This window comes from Sphaeramia orbicularis, chromosome 1, assembly GCF_902148855.1.
Source record: "Sphaeramia orbicularis chromosome 1, fSphaOr1.1, whole genome shotgun sequence".
NCBI classification, from domain to species: Eukaryota; Metazoa; Chordata; class Actinopteri; order Kurtiformes; family Apogonidae; genus Sphaeramia; species Sphaeramia orbicularis.
Window position 1 is genome coordinate 28518061 of NC_043957.1, and position 16573 is coordinate 28534633.

The following is a 16573-nucleotide window of genomic DNA, read 5'->3' on the forward strand; positions in this document are numbered from 1 at the left end:
GTCATTGGATCTCAGAATTTTATTTAATGCAACTGTTAAACTTTTAATATCCCCACAATTCCCACTCTTTCCCATTATAACAGAAGAAGTGTATGTAATATAAGTAATACAAAATACAGTCTTATAATAAATCATGTAATTTTTATCTATGAATTTCAAGAGCAGCATGAATTTAGTTTTTAAACTTTAAACATCTATTCTTTTTATAAAACTCCAACCCTATTTTAAGGTTAGGATTATCCCAGAATTAGTGTAAATATGCAGTCTTATCACAAATTATGACATTTTTGTCTGAATTTCAAGAACAGCACTATGCTAAGTTTTAGATTTTCAATATCTATTCTTTTCATAAAACCTTAAAACTAACCCTACACCCAAACTTAGGGTTAAGGTTATATTAGACAAATATATACCCCTTATGCATTATGCACTATTTAGGCTAATGTTAGTTTTAAAGTCTTAATGAGAGCAGAAATGAAACTAAGTCAAACAAAGTCAGTTAAACAAAACCATCCAAAATAACATGAACTAGTCTGCTATATTAGTCAATCTGCAAGCAGAAAATACAAGTACAGTGAAATGAGATTCGTTTGAATTCTTTTTTTTTTTGTGGAATTAAACCTTTATAGAGTGCTTGAACATTTAATACTGATTTAGAAAATGACAAAACTTCAGACAAAAGTACAATTTTTATTTCACTCATGTAAAGTGGCTCTGATCTGTGGTTTAATTGATCTAAAAGAGCCCTATTTAAAGTACTGTTCTGAAACTGCATGATGTGCTTGGTGCCACGGCCAAGCATGATGTCCACCACCTGTGCCCTGAGTGTGGCCGCTAAACTGTTGTCCATGCGGGAGCCTTACGGTGCTCAGAAAATGTTTGAGGTGCGTGCTCCATTGACCCCAGGGTCACATACCATGCCGAGGCGCTACGCAGTTATGTCAGCCATGTAGATGTTTAAATCAAAACACGGGCAATCGGCAGCACTAGATGGTGGAAGGGAGGAGAAAAGAGAAGATGGGGGCAGGAGAGCTCATTCTTGAGCTGTGGTCGAATGGGAAAGTGGTTGTTGGTGGGTGTGCTCAAAGATGTGAAATATGTTGAGGAGAAATGTGTGTTATCTTTTCTCCTCGCCACTGAGCATCTAGGACCTCCCCTTTGCCCTGTGTCGTCAGCAGCTTATCTCAGGTTCTGGCAGGAGTTCGAAGAGAAAACAAAGAGAAAATCTGATCCATATGGTGGCACTATAAAGCTGACCACTGATTTGCAGACTTCATCAAAACTTTGTCAAAGCTTCATCACTACTCATGAGTGGCATCCTCCTCATACACCTGATCAGTGTGGTTTGAACTTCTCAGTCTCTCCTCAGCAGCACTACTACTCTTCTACTTGTCTCTTGAAATACCTCTGCAAGAATTCCGGAAGCTGATTCCCAACAAGGTAAGTTCATTTCCAGATCAAAAATTTATTTAATCCTGACAGGTAAGGTATGGGCACTATGAGTAATAATATGCTGCACATATTTTTTTTTTTTTTTGTCTTAAACAGATATGAAGTTACTCAGCCAGATTGTTTTTCTGCTCTTGATTGGGGGAATCTTTTGTCAGAACAACCGAAATGCTAAAGCAAGTGGTAAATCCACCAAGAAGTCTGGTGGGAATCAAGGAGGTGATGTTTCCACTGAGGTTGAGCTCACTTCAGGAGGCACTGGAAATACTGGAGGTACTGGTAACATTCGAGGTACTGGAAACACTGGAGGAACCGGAGGTACAGGCAATGCTAGAGGCTCTGGAAACACTGGAGGAAGTGGAGGTACAGGCAATGCTAGAGGGTCTGGGAACACTGGAGGTAGTGGAGGTACCAGTACAGGCAATGCAAGAGCCACTGGAAGCTCTGGAGGAAGCGCAGTCAATGGAAACACAAGAGGCACTGGTGGTGCTGCTGAATCAGGACGAGAAAGCACAGCGGGAGCTCGAGCAGCTGGACAACAGACAGATGAGATGAGGCTGCACTTCCTCAAGAACACCCAGGTTACATGCAACGATGGAACAGCAGCTGGGTGAGATGTTCCGCATCTTAAACCCCTTTCATCCATCATTATTTCATTTGCTTTCTCACTCACTGTGGGAAATTAGAATATTAGAGTTCTGCCATTTGCTGATTGTCTGTTACATTACATTCAGAGTCTTTCCTTACATGGCTGCTTTATATGCACCGTCTCCTCATTCTTGTTTATTTGTGGTTCTACAGGTTTTACCTAAAGGAGTTCAGAGGAAGCCGTCGATGGCTGTTATTTCTGGAAGGTGGGTATTCAAAAACTCAACTGGTTAATTTGGTCCCTAAAGGTCAGCTTGTTCTGGCGTGACGCCCCCACTGGAATTTTGATGGGGATGTCATCTTGCCCTGTCATCTTCTCTTTTTATCCTTTTTTGGTTGCTGCCTTTTACTTTGGTGGGCTTTAAAATGTTTGTTGATTGCGTATTGAATTTACTCGATTACTTACCCAATAAAATGATTTCACTTGAATCATCGTGAATGACTTCTGTGTGTCTTTCTTGTCATTAACAGACAATAAAAATCTGTATCTATGATGAAGTCAAATGCAAGTTGTGTCAATCATCTGTCTTTTTTTTTTTTTTACTCGTGGGTCTTGCTGCAGGTGCATCCCTTTCCCTCTCCATTCCTCACAGGCCTCAGCGATGAGCTAAAAGGGTCTCCCGCTCTGTGCCGGATGTGACTGTCTAATATTAGTCTCTATTATTTTTAGGTGGCTGGTGCTGTTACAGCAAAGAGACCTGTGATTCCCGGTACCAAAATATCCCCCGACTAATGAGCTCATTGATGTGGCCCCAAACAAAAAGAGGTTGGCCATGATTTAGAAAGTGTGTCATGCATGTCTGTATAGTGTTTGGCTCATTGACAAAGAGAGCAGCATCTGACAAATCTCTTTCCATTTACAGGGACTGGAATATTGTCAGCCCAAGCAGAGGAAAATCCACACTGGTACAATGCAAACATTGTGTAAGTACAGGTGTTTTTATTTGTATAGACGTATATATTGTTTTATTTGAACATGAGCGTATGTTTTCCAATACATTAAATATCCTTGTAGTCAAATGCTGCCAATTTGAGACTTTGGTCTCATGTTTGTGAATGTGTCCTTTGCTGCAGATTTATCCCATATTGTTCCAGTGATGTGTGGAGCGGCACAGGACCAGCGCCAAACCCTCCCCCGAGACCAAGAGGCCGAGAGAAAGAAAGAGACAGAAATGCAAACACAAGTATGTTTTCTGACAATTACTTCAGTAGATTTTTTTTGTTTACACAAATAACAATACTGAAGAAAGATTAGGCATGAACCATGTTTTGAGACATGCATTACTGCAGTTAAATGCTCATAAATTACCCTAAATTTACATAGAGGACTTTTTAAAAACTGGTCTGAAAAATCAATTTTTTGAAAGAAACTCATTACCTCCGCCAAGGAGGTTATTTTTTTACCAGTGTTGGTTTGTCTGTCTGTCTGTCCATGTTCAAGATAACTCAAAAATTTATGGACGAATTTGGATGAAAATTTTAGGAAATGTTGATACCGGCACAAGGAACAAATGATAAAATTTTGGTGGTGATCGGGTAGGGGGGGCACTGATCTACCTTGGTGGAGGTCTGCACTCTCTGAGTGCTTTTTTAGTTTATGTATTTAACGGGAATCCTGGAAGCCCTGGATCATACTGAAAATGTGAATGATGCATAAGATAAGATAAGATAAGATAAGATAAGATAAGATAAGATAAGATAAGATAAGATAAGATTTATTGATCCCACAGTGGGGAAGTTCAAGTGTCTCAGCAGCATTTAATAAAAGTTTCTATGTTCAATGTATGTGCTAAGGACTTCCCTGGCCACCAAAGGGCCCCCAAGAGCCCTTGAAATGCCATGGATTGAATGATATATTATGTAAATGGTAATCATACAGAAATGTTATGCACTGGTTAATAAATACTAGTGTATCTGCATAGCTATCTAGCCTAACTGTGCTGTCCTGTCTCCATTTGTTACCAGCTGAATACACCTTCATGGGATCTCTGATCATTCGAGAGGTCATCAAAGATCTCGTCCCTAAAGGAATAAAGCAGGCCAAGGTTGTCATGTTGTCTGGCATAAGGTGAGCTCCTTGTACTGCCCTCTGCTGCTAACCACAGTTTTTGGACAGGCACCTACATCCTCTGTACACAACCTTATTTCTGTCCTAATCCCAGGTGATGCCTCAACTGACCATCTCTGTGCACAACAGACCTATTTTAAGTTCATACTCATGTCAGCAATGAAGATGTTTGCTGTCAAGTGTGAACAATGACATAATGTCTATTAACAGGCCTTGCCCTATGATAGTGGACATTCCTCTGAGGTTAGCAACATGATTCTTGGGACACCCCAAAGCCCTAATACAGGATCCGCTGTTAATGTGATGGCAAGCCTACAACATTGTCCGCTATCTGGAATGCTTGATCGCTTTGATACCCTTAACTAAGCTGGAACTCCAAAGCCAAATTATTTATTAGGTTATGTGGCTTCCCCTGCAGCGCTGGTGGGACAGGTGTTTTACTGAACATCGAGAGGGTGGCCAGTCAGCTCGAGCAGCTCGGTGCAGAGGCTCAGGTCCGAGGCCTTGTGGATTCTGGTTGGTTTCTACAGAGTAAACTGCAGAGATCACCAAACTGCCCTGAAACTGTATCATGTTCTCCTGAAGACGCTATCAAAATAGGCCTCAGGTAAGGACATGTCTTCTTTCTCTTGTATATAGGTCTAATGATGGGAATTACAGTTAAAAAAACACTCATCATTGTGTGTTCAAGTAACTGAGCAGTGAATGTGTGTGATGTGTGGTCTTCTCAGGCTGTGGAATGGAGTTGTGCCCGATAGATGTCGGCAACTCTATAAGAGAGGAGAGGAATGGCAGTGCTTCTTTGGTCACAACCTATACTCTACCTTGACCTGTAAGTAAAGTTCACCTTTATTGTCCCTGTAGGAAAATTCAGCCTGTGAATTTCACCCATCTAAGTACAGACAAGGAGCAGTGAGCTACCACTGAAGGCCACAACTCCAGATCTATGCCAGTACCTTGGTCAAGGCCAGAAGAATCAATCATATATGTTACTGATAGCAGGGGAAAGCAGAGGACCCAGAAGAAACATGCACGGCATGGAGAATGTCCACCTAGGGTGACATAACACTTTTCTGTTGATATGTAATGTCAAGCTGTTATTATTTTATTCAGGAATTAAATAGTAAATTAACACTGAAGACATGCTGGAGCCACTGTTTATTGTTTTTTTTGCATTTGGTTGTAATACAGATTCATGTTCCTTTACAAACTAGAAAATAGATTTCCAACATCGAAACTGACATAACCATTGTATAATCACATATGACTTACGCCTAAAAATGGCAACTATTGATTTTTCTATGAGTGTTTATTATCACAAGATGCTTCACGTGATATAATACATATACAAGAACTATCTCAAATAACTTTGGTAAATATGGCAATATTGTCATTCATGTGGGCTGACAAAGGTCAATGTTCTCTTTCTTTTGCTGTTGTTCTGGTCTCCATTAACCCCTGCTTTTCCAAGCCAAATGCATAATTCTAATCTTGTCACTGTTTGGTGTGGATAAGTGGGGTACAATGTGGTCATCAAAGCTGAATCTAGAAACAATACTGATGTTAGCTTGAACAAAATAGTGAAGTGTGCAATAATGCAAAGACTTGTGGTTAAAAATGACTTTAAAGGTCCAATGTGTAATATTTAAATTCTATACATTTAGGGATTTTGTCTAATTGATCAAATTGAACATAGCATTCATAATAATGTTTTCCTCAGTTTATCATCACTTACAAATATGAATTGTTACATTTTGTTGTTTTTTTTTACAGTAACTTTACCACATGAGGCATCCACTACAGAACAATGTTACCTAAAAATGCAAACCTAAAAAGACCAGAATGACTAAAATAACCGCTAGCTGAATTTTTTTTTTTCTTTTTTGCTGTCATCGTAGCAGCAGGTGAAGGTGAGGATAGAGCAGTACGATTTGGTATTGCACCACTAGATGTTAGTAAATTTTACTAAGTGTTGAAGAGCCAAAGAGCTGAGGGATTCCCAATGCATTTATCCGAAGGTATCAAGAAAAGCTTCAACATGAAATCTTTTTGTGTTTCCTGTAGCCCCGTTGTTTATCGTACAGTGGCTGTTTGATGAGGAGCAGCTGAGAATGGAGAACATCTACATGGGAGGACAGAGTCTGTCTGAGCAGCAGTGGCAGTACATACAGAACCTGGGCCGGGAACTCAAGAACACCCTCACCGATGTCACGTATGTTCTCAACTACTTTAACATTAGTCATTATAATTGATTAGATTTTTTTCCTGTTATTGTTCCTTAGTCTTACATTTCAAGTATTTTACATTTTAAGGCTTTTTGGAAACTCAACAGAGAGCTACTGAGTTTTAACTCTTCATTCAGTGCATTCCCAACTTTGAGTCAAGAGTCAGAAAGATATCCACTTTACATGTCTCACAGACACACGGCCTCTTCAATTATAATTCCCTTCTCTTAACAGGAAAATCAATTATATGTAGTGTTTTTACATATTCAGTATCCAGTGATTTCAGGATGGATGATCCTACAAAGGACAATTAATGAGCTCATGATAACGAGCTTTTGATTTTAAAGTCTTTATTTATTTTCCATACATTTCCACAAATCTCAACATTTTGACATATACGGCATTATAAGTGAACACTGCAGTACATGTAATCATCGCAATAAATCTCTTGTTTTAAACAGAATACCAATAGATTTAGATAGTTTATGCTTAATATATTCTATATGTGGTTTCCAACAGTTTATGGTCTATGACCACTCATACAAATTTTTAGATGATTACTTATTTACCTCAAACCATTTTTTAAAAAACTTTTCTTTTCTACCATTATATCCTCCCCTGAAAACAATGATTTGTACATTTGCAAGCATTACAAATTTTAAGAAATTTGATACTCTACAGATATCATTTAAATAAAGTATAAATAACAGAGGTCACAATATTGAACCATGTGGAACACCACAGGTTACTCTTGTAAAGTGTCATTCTGTATTATTCATTTTTACACACTGAAACCATATTATGTCAATAACTTTTTAACTAATATTGGGTGACACCTTCTACACCATACTATTCACTTTTCTGTTATAAAGAATGATCAAATGCTTTACATGGATCAGTGAATACACCCACAGTGTACTGTTTTTCTTTATCAACAAATAGATTCATAACCCAGTTAATGTCTGCTGTGTTGCATTTTCAGGGCAGTGTTTGCTCCATCCTGCCTCTCACATACAGTGATAACTAAAAGGTAAGAAAGTATATCTCGCTCATGTGGCATTAAAATGTTGCATACCACACTATATGGACAAAAGTATTGGGACAAAAGAATTTTCTACCAAAACTCATCATCTTCTTTCTTCACATCTCACTTAAGAAGAAAAGTGAACTTTAAGGAAACATTGATGTTTATAAAGTATATGGACAAAAATTTTGGGACATATCATGGCTTCATCTCATATATTGTATTTCCTTAAAGTTGAATAAAAAATCATCGACATAAAAGGAGAAAAATTTTAGAACATTAAAATGTACACCTTCCCTCTACATTTTTGATTTTCCTATAAACTAAAAACACCATATAGACTTATAGAATAATAATCCTTCTCAATCATCACTTCTGATCTCTGTCAGCGTGTGGTAGTAGATTTACCAGCCTATCCTGCTATGGGAGCTGCTATGTAGAATACTAACAGTGATTGATTATGAAACCTATCATCAATCACATATTCAGCTCCCCAACATTTCTGAAAACACCATCAGTGCTGAAACTATCTGCAGTCTTTAAACGAAGTCTAGAAGAGTTGCAGAAGTCTTGTTTCCTCTCACTCAACTCAAATTACAACATCTGAAAGTTAATCATAGATTTTTTGCTCAGTTATGTTAAGAAAATGATAAAGATAAACTGGAGCTGATAAATATGTAGCACATAGACTAGCCTCATTCATGTTTAGTGTGGGAAACAGTGGTCAAAGGTCAATGTATATATGCACTTTAGAAAACAAATGTAATAAGATAGTGTTCTTCAATAGTCCTGTTAACTTGTCTGTTGCCTGTTTCTCCATTTTCATTTCTGTAAATCTTACCCATGTAATCTGTGTTTCTGTGTAGTAACTGGATGACTTTCCAAGTTAGAGGCACCTCTCTGCCACGGGCTTTACACTGCTGGGACCGAAATCTGGAGGCAATACGTAACAACAGAACCCCTGCCAAAGGCTGCCCATTCCACCTGGTGGACACCTGCCAGTGGCCCCAGTGCAACCCCACATGCCCCGTTCTGATGGACCAGGCCACCCAACAGGAGCTCACTTTGGTCCAGATGCTAGTGGCTATGGGCCTTGACCTCCAGAAGCTGGGTGTAGATTCCCAAGATGCTGATTCGCTGGTCAGCATGGTTAGCAATGGTGGTTAAGTTAAAAAGGATGGTGGAATTAAAGAGGTAGCCATACATTGGGTTGATGGTGGAAAAAATGTGTTGAAATTTTTAATGTAACCACAGAAATAGTACAGAAATGTGGTTACTACTTCTTGTGCCGCTCAGCATTCCATTATGCTCCGTGTGTGTGTTAAACTGGTGACTTGGCTGGCGGGTGTGTCACAGTGTCTGGGTGGGAATGTTTGGCTCTCCCTCTACTGGACAACAGATACAAGTGCTTTCTAAATCCCAGTGTGCTGTACTTGTAGTAGAGGAGGCTTACATTTTGCAGATAGCCAGACACATCCTCATGATGACACTCTTTTTACCACCCTACATGAAAATTCAACCTCTGAGCATGGTAGTAGAAAAGAATACTTTTTAAAGATTAAAGATTCTTAGAAATATCAGTGGTGCAAGCATGTTGCACCTATTTGTCAGCATTGGGAATAGCATGAAACATAATTAGTGTAGTTATAATCTTTCTCCCTCACATCACAGTCATTTGTTTCTTTGGAATTTTTAACCATTTCCCATGTATTTGAAGCTTTATCAGGATGCACCACATTTAAACTGTTTATATTTTTATTCAGCTTGTTGTTGCACACACAGTTCCAAAGACAATCATCATTGCAACTTATGTCACTTAGTTATAGCCACAATCTCCTAATGCAGTGCTGAGATATATTGCTTTGTGTGCATGTAAGACAAAAGTGTGATTACTTATTGATACTCATCTGACTTGGCCAGCACGAGCACATCACAGCCCCACTACATGTGTAAGGTGTAATCTAAAACTTTAGTTCCTGTTTACTCATTTTGCATGTGAGGTTTGCGCAATAAAGATCAACTTAACTTCACACATGACAATGGGGTTGCTACTGCTCATTGCATTAAAATATAATCTGTATCTAAGGACCTACAAAGACATAATACAGACTCTGTATTGCAATTTATATTTCACTAGTGCTTTAAAACATTAGCAAGTATTACTGTATTCAATGTTTTATTTTCATCTAGGTACTGTAATAACTATTTCAACTGGTGGTGATGTACCTGCCAGTAGTGAGTATCAGACAGAGTTTTTACTCATGTGGAAACATAGAATTAAACAGAAATAAAATGGCTCAGACAGTGTCAAAACCACTTTCTTGCCTATTGTCTTATTGTCTTAGGCATCTTTATTATGACATATAATCTGTTTAGGAAGAAACTGGAAGATGTGTTAGGCATGTCTTTTATCCTGAGAAGATACAGTGAGATACAAAGTGAACAGCTTGACTCCTTTCTATACATTCAATGAGGATACTATTTATAGAGAGCATTTCATGCACTAGAAAAACTATGAAAATAAATACAAACTGCTTATATGATAAAAAAAAATGGAAAAATTACAACATACCAGTAGTACTGTATATCAAATCAAATCAAATGCTATTTACATAGTGCCAAAATCGTAAGAGTGACAGAGAGAGAGAGAGAGAGAGACAGAGAGAGAGAGAATGAGAAGAGAGAGAGAGAGAGAGAGATTAGGGGCAGGGTGAAGGGAGGATAAGGGGAGGCACATGGATGCACAGCATTGCAGTAGCATGTAAAATCATAATGAATGAGAATTGAAGAATCATTTTATTATCTAAAGGAAGCACAATACTTCATAATTATGTTGTAATAATAAGATTAAGGAGTAAAATCCGGAGTTCAGTCATAGGCACACGAAAACTGACTGCATTTACTATGGTCATACTGTATTTTGAGTTCCACAGACAAAGTACTGCAAATGAGGTCAATAAATACAAAAATGAACCTTTTTCCATAATTTCCAAGCATGTATGGCTCATTTCTAAAGCAATGGAAAAACAAGCTATACACACATCAAATACACATTATCATGAAAACATACCACTAAAAGCAACACTTTTAACTCTGTGCAAGTGCAGTTATTCATCCACTGCACTAGATGACGCACTTTGAATTTTACACATCTGCTAATGCATTATCTATGAAGCTGCTGTTTTACTATTTATTTACTGATGCCCAGTGTGGAAAGGAACAGCAAATTTATGTCAACAAAGAAAGGTAATTTCACAAAGAAGGAAAATATATTGATGTTTTTCCACTATGTACAAAATACGTAGATATAGGATATCTTCAAAATATACAAATATATTGCTGAAACGTTTCTAAATGTGGTTAATAAACTTCTTTTGAAGCAGCTGAGACGTTATCGTAGACCTTCATTCTTATGGTTGGTGTGAACCATCTTGTCCTGAAAAGGTCTTGGATTTTTTCCCATGTTGCATTGCAGCTGTAAGCTACTTCCTCTTTCCGCCATATTGCAGAACCGGTAAGATGTCTTTTTACCTTGTCGTTTTGAATCTTTTTAAATCTTAAGCATCGAAGTGTTAATAAATACATTTTACATACTTTATATAAGCGGATGTTTAGGTCAATAAGTAGGGGTGATTATTGTTTCGAAAAGAGTCAAGATTTAAGTACATTAGACCCCGAAATATCACTCATCAATTCCCTTGCCCGGCCCTGGGAACTAGTGCGTTCAAGGCGCCTTTACGACTCTTAGCGTCGCCATAAAATTAACGTCTTGAGGTAGAATATAGTGATAAATTTGTACACCAATTTTTGTGAGAATATATTATTGCAACGCGGTTTTGTCTCGCCAATTGTGGCTGTTAATACTGCAATCTGCTCTTGATATTTTTAGGTTTGTGGGGTTGCTACGCTAGTTAGCTGTTCCATTTGCATCCTGAGGACCATGCTTTGTAGTGTAACTTCACTTTATTCAGACACTCAAACTCAAGCGTAGTATTTTACACTCGACGGTAAACGCGACGGGTATCAATTAAATATTCTCATAATGTGTGTTTTTATTGGTAGCCAACATGCTAACATGTATTAATGTTGATGGATTGGGTCGTGAATTGACGTTAGCAGTAGCCTGACTTGGTAACTGGACATTTTACATCATTTGATACTGCTGTGTTTTTTGTGAAATTGTTTAGTATTCAGTCTCATGTCCAGATCTCTGCTTCATCTTAAATCATAATTGACTAAACAAGACGCCAGATGAGGTCCTATCATATTAATGTAGAGAACTGTAGTGTGTAATGTATGAATAGTGATAACATATCTGGACTGGGGGTTCTGGAATGGAGTATATAAAAGAGAATAAGTATTAGGAGGATTAATGTAGTGTTGTCTTTCTTACACTTGATGCACTTTGTGATTTCTCTACAGGCATCATGGTGCGCATGAACGTTCTCGCAGATGCTCTTAAAAGCATCAACAATGCTGAGAAGCGTGGGAAACGCCAGGTCCTCATCAGGCCCTGCTCCAAGGTCATTGTGCGCTTTCTGACCGTCATGATGAAGCACGGTGAGTTTACTGTTTTGACTACTCATCTAACATTTTGTAACCTCATTATCTTGTAAGGTGTCACTGATGGCAGAAGCCAACTCACAGCCAGTGAGTGAAATATAAACCATAGTGAATGTTTTCTGGTTTGTCAATAGCATTTTGTTAATGCGCCAAGCTTTGAATCTGTTTCAATATCTTTTCATGAAACCCCTAGGTTACATTGGTGAGTTTGAGATCATAGACGACCATAGAGCCGGGAAAATTGTCGTCAATCTCACAGGCAGGCTGAACAAGGTAAGCTTCCCAGTTAACCCTCTTAAAGTTGCTATTGTATCCCTACTTATTAGACAATGGCCTAGTGATATAAAATGGAGTTTACTGTATTTTACAATCAATGTGTTGCATTGTCACATACTTAACAAAGCATCTCACAATGGAAACAAGTACCAGTTAGCTTTTGTTGAAGGGAAAGTGTAGCTTCATTTACACAGAAATAGGGCTGCAGCTATCGATTCTTTTTGAAGTCGAGTATTCTATTGAATATTTCAGCAATTTACAGAGTAATCAGATTTCATCATCAAGCCATGATCAAGAGCATCCTTGAGATTCATTATTATAGACTACAACAAATGCATAGCCTACTTTCTAACCAGCACTGCTGTGTTTCTCAGCAATCACGTTAAATCGACTAATGTTAGGCTACTGTTGAGTGGAAGACGGGCATTTTCCTTGTGCTGGCTTTGGATGTGTATTTACACACAATGCACGAGATTCTCTGTTTTTGAAGTGATTCCAAACTTTGGACATCTTTTTCCTTTCGCGGACGGTCTCCTCACTGTCTTCCATGACACCAACTTTTTGGCTCCGAGTCACGTGCATCACTATTTACAGTTCGTGTACAACACAATCCCTGGAGCGGGGATGCAAGTGATGACTTAAGCAAAATTTGTGATTAAATGAATACTCGAGGGAAAAAAAATTATTCAAGGAATTTTTTGTACTCAAATTACAAAGTTATTCAAGGATTTTTTGTACTCAAATTACCTGAGTACTCCTTGGAGCTCTACACTGTAATCGCTGATTGATAACATTGATACACTGATAATTAGGCTGTTCATATTTATTGTAGATCCATTTGTTGTATAAATGTCTCACCATCAATAGTTCTATACAGGTACTATAAATGTGTAGTTGTTCATCACTCCTACAGTGCTCAGTTGGTTTGCTAACTTTTCCAGATTGAATGTGTGTAAATGGTGAACTCCTGTCCAACCTCCAACAGAGGAGGTGGCAGCAATACACTAATTTCACAAAGTGAAATCCAGCATGAGATGTGAAGGAACATGATGATAATGCACTATGGGCGACAGTATATCATGCAGGTTGCTCGGGCAGCTCGTTGAAAATTCTCTCTGGGCAGTATACATCTGGGTGTCTGCGACAGGCGCTGGATTTTCCCGTTTATTTTTTCACTTCACCTGATGTACACTGTTGCCCAGTTTATCATGCCAGTACCTTGTAATAGACCAATATCAAACACAGCCAGTGTTCAAATATGAGTCAGACTATCTCACTTTAGATTTTGTCTAACTAGTCTATAGTTTAAGCTCATAACATTCTGAGCACATGAACAACTTGTCCCCTTTTCTGTCTGTGCTTGAACCAGTGTTTTTTTTATGTATTGTTTTCAGTGTGGTGTGATCAGCCCACGTTTTGATCTCCAGCTCAAAGATCTGGAGAAGTGGCAGAACAACCTGCTTCCCTCAAGACAGTTTGGGTAAGAATCCCATTCATCTGTTTGGTGATGTGACATGTTATATGGCTGTAATGTTGATTACTGTATTAAAACCAATGTTGTTTATGCCTAGACATAGTTTTGGTCATTGAGTCAGTGTAGCGCCTTTACAGCCTGCTGTGGTCAGTTTTGCTTGGTCCTCTCCATTATGTCTCACTGGTTCATTTGAGTCTGATTTAATGCTTGGAAACTCTCAGGTGCAGTTACCTTGATGTTAACCATGCATTATTTGTGTGAAGTTTATAATGCTAAAAAGCATTGGACAAATGTTTTTATCTATATTAGTGGTCTTATTTTGATTAGAAGGTGGCTGGTCAGTGAGTAGCAGACAGTGCCAGTTTAAAGGTGGAGATGGGAAACTTCTGAAGGAGCATACAGCTGAAAATGATTAATGTCCTGCAGAAATATGAAATGAGATGTGTTGAAGACATAATATAAATCTGTGTTGAAGTATGCTGCAATGATGTGGCTATTGAATATGGTATACAAATGTCAGGACCCACAGGTCTGAAAAGGGTTTCAATACCAAGGCAGGGTCCATCATCAAAGACCTGAACTTGGATATAGGAGTCAGATGGTCTGAAGACCTGTATCAAGGAAATGAGCAGGAGGGTCATTAACAGATACAAATAGTGTAAGTGACATGATTGAAGGGTTGTGCGTTTTTTTTATTCTTCCTCAGATGAAATGAATCAATACAATACCAGTTTGACAGTGTGATGACATTAAATGTCATACACACACAAATTTTGTATGTCTTTGCTCTACAACAGGTGGTTCTTCCCTTTCTATGTTTGCTGGTTGTGCCCAGAGTTTTCTTTACTAAAGATGTAGTAATTCACAGAATCTGAAGTTTACTGTGGCTCTGCTCACATGTCAAATTAGGAGATGCCTGATACAGAAGCACAGTATCAGAGGTCATGATAAGGAGTATGTTCGGAATCAAAAATATACTTAGCCTGGGTAGAATTTGATGATAGTAAAACCTTTAAGTCTATCATATTTATGGAGTCTACTGGTCAATTGGAAGCTGTCTTAAAGTGCATGGGATTTGAGTGTAATAATTTTAATGATGTGAAAGTCACAAATGTAATTTGCATTTGGTGATAGTCAGGAGCTTCAATTACATTTTAGAAAGCTGCTAATATGCTCTGCTTTTTTTTAACTTGTCATTGTTGCCACAATATTTTTTCCTCAATACCAATATAGTTGCCTACCTTGAATTTAGTTTTTTTGGAATTTATCTGAAGTGTATGAAAGTTATACTGGCATTGTTTCACTACATACACTATACTTGGGTGTAGAGGTCAAATGTGTGCTACTGTATGGGATTGGGCCACATTAAATTATTTAATGGATCATGGATTATCAGTGGATCATTTAATGGATTTTGCTTAGCAATCAGCAGTGAACATTCAAAGCTTTATTTACAAGAAGTCATTAATGTTGCATTAACCTTGCAGTACATTAATTTGTAGAGCCATGGCGTACACAATCCAACATGCACTTTAAGAACACATAACATGTTAACACAGATGTGAAAGTGAACAGAAATTTTGCTACTGGCCATTAACTTTGTGATGCATACACTGGGATGTGGGTGCACACTGGGACCAGACTGGCCACAGTTTGATGGTCAATCATGGTTCATCTGCAGCTAAACATGATCTTAGTCTTAACTCTGACATCATGACTTTACTGTACAAGATCATTGAATATTTATGTAGGTTGAAGTGAATGAGCTGAGCACTTTTAGTTCTGAGCTTCTAAAGAATCACCATAAACGAGCCCACTAGTCTAGCCACATTAATGCACACCCAGAATTCCCAGTAGTGACTCCTTGACACCATGAGTGAGGGTAGCTGCTGGGCTGAAGAAGGCTCTCCATTTTGTCAAAGAGGTTGTATGTAACAGGAGGAACCACACTTAACTGAAAAAGTACCATGAAAAAGCAATCATACTTGTGCATGATTAACTCAGTACTTGTCACTGTCAAACTGAAATGTAAATGTTTGAAACGAGGATGTCCTCCTGTGAATGAGTATTTAGAAATTCAGGTCAAGCCCATGTGCTGCATAATGGTCTGGAACAGAAAAACTGAGGGATAATTAATTAGCTGTCATCATTCATTGAAGATTTATTTGAAAACTTAACAATGCTTTTAAAAGAGCTTAGTTTTACTGTGATGGCTTGATATTTGGGGTCTTATGTCTTAAGTGTTCTGTGTGGCTCATTTAAATCTGTATTTTGGTGCAGTTTGTGGCTTAGATGCATCTGACTTGTCTTTTAAACAACAATATTAGGAGGTTATTTTCTTTGGTCCCGTTTGGCCTCTGGATGTTTTCAGATGGAATTAAACTGTTCTGATTTACTGATAGAGATTTCAGTTCTGACAGCACTTACATTATCTGTGAACACCACCTATAGCTGTATTTTGTTTCCACAGATACATTGTGCTGACCACTTCAGCTGGCATCATGGACCATGAAGAGGCCAGACGGAAACACACAGGAGGCAAAATCCTTGGATTCTTTTTCTAAAATGTAAAGAACTGCAAATAAAAACAAAAAACAACCAGAGAAAACTGGTAGTCTGTCTTATTTCATTCAGAAAGTGTCTGGATAGATGCTTTAAGCTGCAGTTGCTGTCAACAGTTTAAACATAGCATCCAGAAGAATTTACAGACAGTTTGACTCAACCAGCAGCATATTTGCTACTTTTATTCCAAGGAGTCATATACAAAAAGTTAAAACTGGTAGCCCCTCCACAGAAAAGTTGACAAATGTAGTTTAGCATTGCCACCATTAAGTGTCATTAGTGTA

The 16573-nt window shown here is 38.2% G+C and overlaps 2 protein-coding genes across 2 annotated transcripts; both read left to right on the forward strand.

Annotated features, from left to right (window-relative positions):
• The first annotated feature begins 1317 nt into the window (after nucleotides 1-1317).
• notum2 (notum pectinacetylesterase 2) lies at nucleotides 1318-9647 on the forward strand. The gene is made up of 13 exons (XM_030144644.1): nucleotides 1318-1440; nucleotides 1549-1767; nucleotides 1927-2059; nucleotides 2251-2303; nucleotides 2768-2863; nucleotides 2961-3021; nucleotides 3172-3281; nucleotides 4063-4165; nucleotides 4584-4772; nucleotides 4897-4997; nucleotides 6230-6377; nucleotides 7373-7420; nucleotides 8281-9647. The coding sequence occupies exons 2-13, from the start codon at nucleotides 1551-1553 to the stop codon at nucleotides 8579-8581; spliced, it is 1560 nt and encodes a 519-aa protein (XP_030000504.1). The 5' UTR covers nucleotides 1318-1440; nucleotides 1549-1550; the 3' UTR covers nucleotides 8582-9647.
• Nucleotides 9648-11802: 2155 nt separating this feature from the next.
• On the forward strand, nucleotides 11803-16330 carry rps15a (ribosomal protein S15a). The gene is made up of 4 exons (XM_030145827.1): nucleotides 11803-11974; nucleotides 12171-12250; nucleotides 13648-13733; nucleotides 16198-16330. The coding sequence occupies exons 1-4, from the start codon at nucleotides 11842-11844 to the stop codon at nucleotides 16289-16291; spliced, it is 393 nt and encodes a 130-aa protein (XP_030001687.1). The 5' UTR covers nucleotides 11803-11841; the 3' UTR covers nucleotides 16292-16330.
• The last annotated feature ends 243 nt before the right edge of the window (nucleotides 16331-16573 follow it).